At 44.3% G+C, this 3,055-nt stretch overlaps 1 protein-coding gene across 1 annotated transcript; it reads right to left on the bottom strand.

Annotated features, from left to right (window-relative positions):
* Positions 1 to 479: 479 nt before the first annotated feature.
* LOC114229946 (olfactory receptor 13C7-like) lies at positions 480 to 1,439 on the bottom strand. Its single transcript, XM_028139143.2, has one exon. It carries the CDS (start codon positions 1,437 to 1,439, stop codon positions 480 to 482), a length of 960 nt encoding a protein of 319 aa, XP_027994944.2.
* Between the last annotated feature and the right edge of the window lie 1,616 nt (positions 1,440 to 3,055).

Genomic DNA, 3,055 nt, shown 5'->3' on the forward strand with positions numbered 1-3,055 from the left:
AATTTAGGAAACAATTTTAAGAATTAATAAGGAGAAAGAAACAATGAGGATAAAGATAAAAATATTCTGCTATTTAATATGGAACAGGAAGAGTGGAAAGGTAGCATAAAATAAGGACCATTCAAATATATTCAAAGAAAGAAGCCAAAGAGCCATTGAGTTTAAGACTGTCAGACTAGAGCTTTTTATAAGTTAAACAATAAAACTTGAAGAGCTGCTTTTTCTTGACATCGATTTGTTCACTATACATCAGAGATAGAGAGCTATAAGGCTTTACCAACATGAACATACTTTTATAGAATTGCTTGTAGAATGAGGTGAAAAAAAGTCTCATAAAACGTTTGCTGTTCACACCTAGCCATTTTGTGGAATTAGACTTGCCTGTGTAACCTTTGATGTAGTTGGCCCTTCATCTTGAACTCTGAGATTCTCAGGTGAGAGAAGCTAGAGAGCAGAGAACCATCAGAACTTTTCCTCCATCACTGGGCGAAATGTTTGCGAAATATCAGGTTCTTTACAGCGGCTTTCACGTCCTTGTTCCTCAGGCTGTAGATGATGGGGTTGAGCATGGGGGTCACCACCCCATAGAAGAGGGAGATGAACTTGTCTGAAAGGTCCTGTTTGTCTGCCCCCAGAGGGTCTTTGGATTTGGGTTTCCCGTACATGAAGAGGATGGTCCCATAGAAGACGACCACGACTGTGAGGTGGGCAGAGCAGGTAGAGAAGGCCTTTCTCCTCCCCTCAGCCGAGGGGATCCTCAGGATGGTAGCAATGATGAACACATAGGAGAAAGAGATGAACAGGACTGGGATGCCTAGGAAGATCACGTTGGCCACTGTCATACTGATCACATTGATGGAGATGTCAGCACAGGCCAACTTCAGGACAGCCAGGATCTCACAGGTGAAGTGATTGATGATGTTGTCCCCGCAGAAGGGCAGTCGCATTGCTAGGGATGTCTGTACCATGGCAGTGGAGCTTCCAGCTACCCAGGAGCCGGCAGCCATAGGCACGTAGGCAGACTTGCTCATGATCTCAGGATACCTAAGGGGTTTGCAGATGGCCACATAGCGATCGAACGCCATCATGCCCAGAAGCACACACTCCGTGGCTCCCATGGCAAAGGAGAGAAACATCTGCACAGCACAGGCTGAGAAGGGGATGGTTTTCCTGGGAGTCAGGAAGCTGTCAAGAATGAGGGGAACTGAGGAGGTTGTGTAGCAGATGTCCAGGAAGGAGAGGTTCCCCAGGAAGAAGTACATGGGTGTGTGCAGGTGGGAGTCAGAGATGGTCACCAGGATGAGGACCCCGTTGCCCATCAGGATCACCAGGTACATCAGCAGGATGAGCACAAAGAATGTACTCACCAGCTTTGGGTGGGCAGAGAGGCCTAGGAGAATGAACCCCAACCCTGGGGAGGTCTGATTGGACCTGTCCATGTTGCATTTACTTTGTCATCTTCAAGAACTCAGAAAGCCAGCTTCATGATTCTCTGATGCCTAAATTGGTCAGAAAGTCAGTAGGGAAACGCCTTGCTGAGCAGCTGGAGAACTGTTCTGGCAATGTGGATGGTTCTCTCTGTTGTTCTAAGTAAAATGCAGAGGATTAGATCAAAATCTACCTGAGGTTATTTAGCCACCCCATAGAGATGTTGGAAATGTCACCTGATTGAATTTAATATTCTAATCAAATTCAAGATAGGAATTACTCATGTACTTCAAGTTATACCATTGATTCACTTTAATCAATTTTGTGAGAAGTGTTATATTTCATTTGTATGTTTTTCCCCCCTTTGGGACATAGATCTTGGGGAACTAACTTGTCTCCTTCATCCTCAATTGCTGACGGTTTCCCTCTCCACATACTTTTGGATATGACTTTCTTCCCCATTTATAGTTCTGTCTGACAGTCTAAAGGCCCCTAAGCTATTCATTCATTCATTCATTCATTCATTCATTCCTTCACTTGCCTGACAAACTCCTCTGGAGCCCTTGTCAGAAGAAGTGGGCCTTCACCAATCACTCATTGTGTGGGAATCATTAAGTCCCCTTTCCTCCCCGAGCCTTGTTTCCCTAACTCTTACTTTGGAATGGATTATTCTAATGGTATTTCATCCCAGGGCCTAAATGATCTCATGAACTTCTCATTCTTGGACTTTCTCTCATACCAATGAGATGTCCTTTTCTCTTTCCTTCAAGTTACCCCCATGCCACTTAGTCAAGGGATGAAGCCAGCAACGGGGCTGAGACCACAAGAGTCTACACCTTCTTTAAAAATTGCTCTCTTACCTTTTTTTTTTTGTAGATAAGTTAATAAAGAAAATTACTTCTTTGAGGTCTGGGAATAGTCCAGGGTCAGAAAATTGCCAATCTGGTCTGAAGTAGCAGCCAGAGGAGTTGGAGCCTGAAATGTGTTAAAGCTACGCTTTCTTGTCCTTGGATAAAATCCACAAAGGACCGTCCATTGGCATATATGAAGCCATTTAAATTCTACCCTCCTATTGGGATTATACAAGTCCCTGAAGTAATTTAAAGTTTAGAAACTAAAGTGACAAAGTTTAGAAACTTTATACATCTGGGATTATGTCCCCAAGACCCAATTTATTCTGAAGTCCTACCAGAAATACTTTCTTCCCCCTCCCTCCCTTGTACCCATCCTGCTGAGCTATTGAAAGCTCCAGTGAAGAAGGGTCATTTTGGTCCTGCCAGAATTAACATCAACCCTCAATCAGTGAGAACTCTCACCCAGAGCCCATGATATTCGTAAGAGGATGTGAAACCCATGGCAAAGGACAAATCCTTGCAGCTCAGTAGTATCCTTGGCCCATTTCCAAATTCAGGATCTTAGGGCTGGAAAGAAGCAAGTGACCTAGAAGGTGCCCTTTTATCTGTGTCCCGCCAAATAGATTCTGAGCTCTTACCATAGGCCAGGCCTTTAAAGGGCATTGGGAGGGTCATAAATGAGTAAGGTCTGGGCTCCTGCCAGGAGAGTTTCACAGCAGCTGTGAGCTTGAAAAGGGCCCTTTGATGGCAAAAGTGATATCCTATTGTTTGAA

Source organism: Eptesicus fuscus, chromosome 15 (genome assembly GCF_027574615.1).
Source record: "Eptesicus fuscus isolate TK198812 chromosome 15, DD_ASM_mEF_20220401, whole genome shotgun sequence".
Lineage (NCBI taxonomy): Eukaryota > Metazoa > Chordata > Mammalia > Chiroptera > Vespertilionidae > Eptesicus > Eptesicus fuscus.

What these genes read in the sequence shown, in the direction of transcription:
- LOC114229946 (XM_028139143.2), bottom strand. Translation starts at nt 1,439, where the DNA reads ATGGACAGGTCCAATCAGACCTCCCCAGGGTTGGGGTTCATTCTCCTA.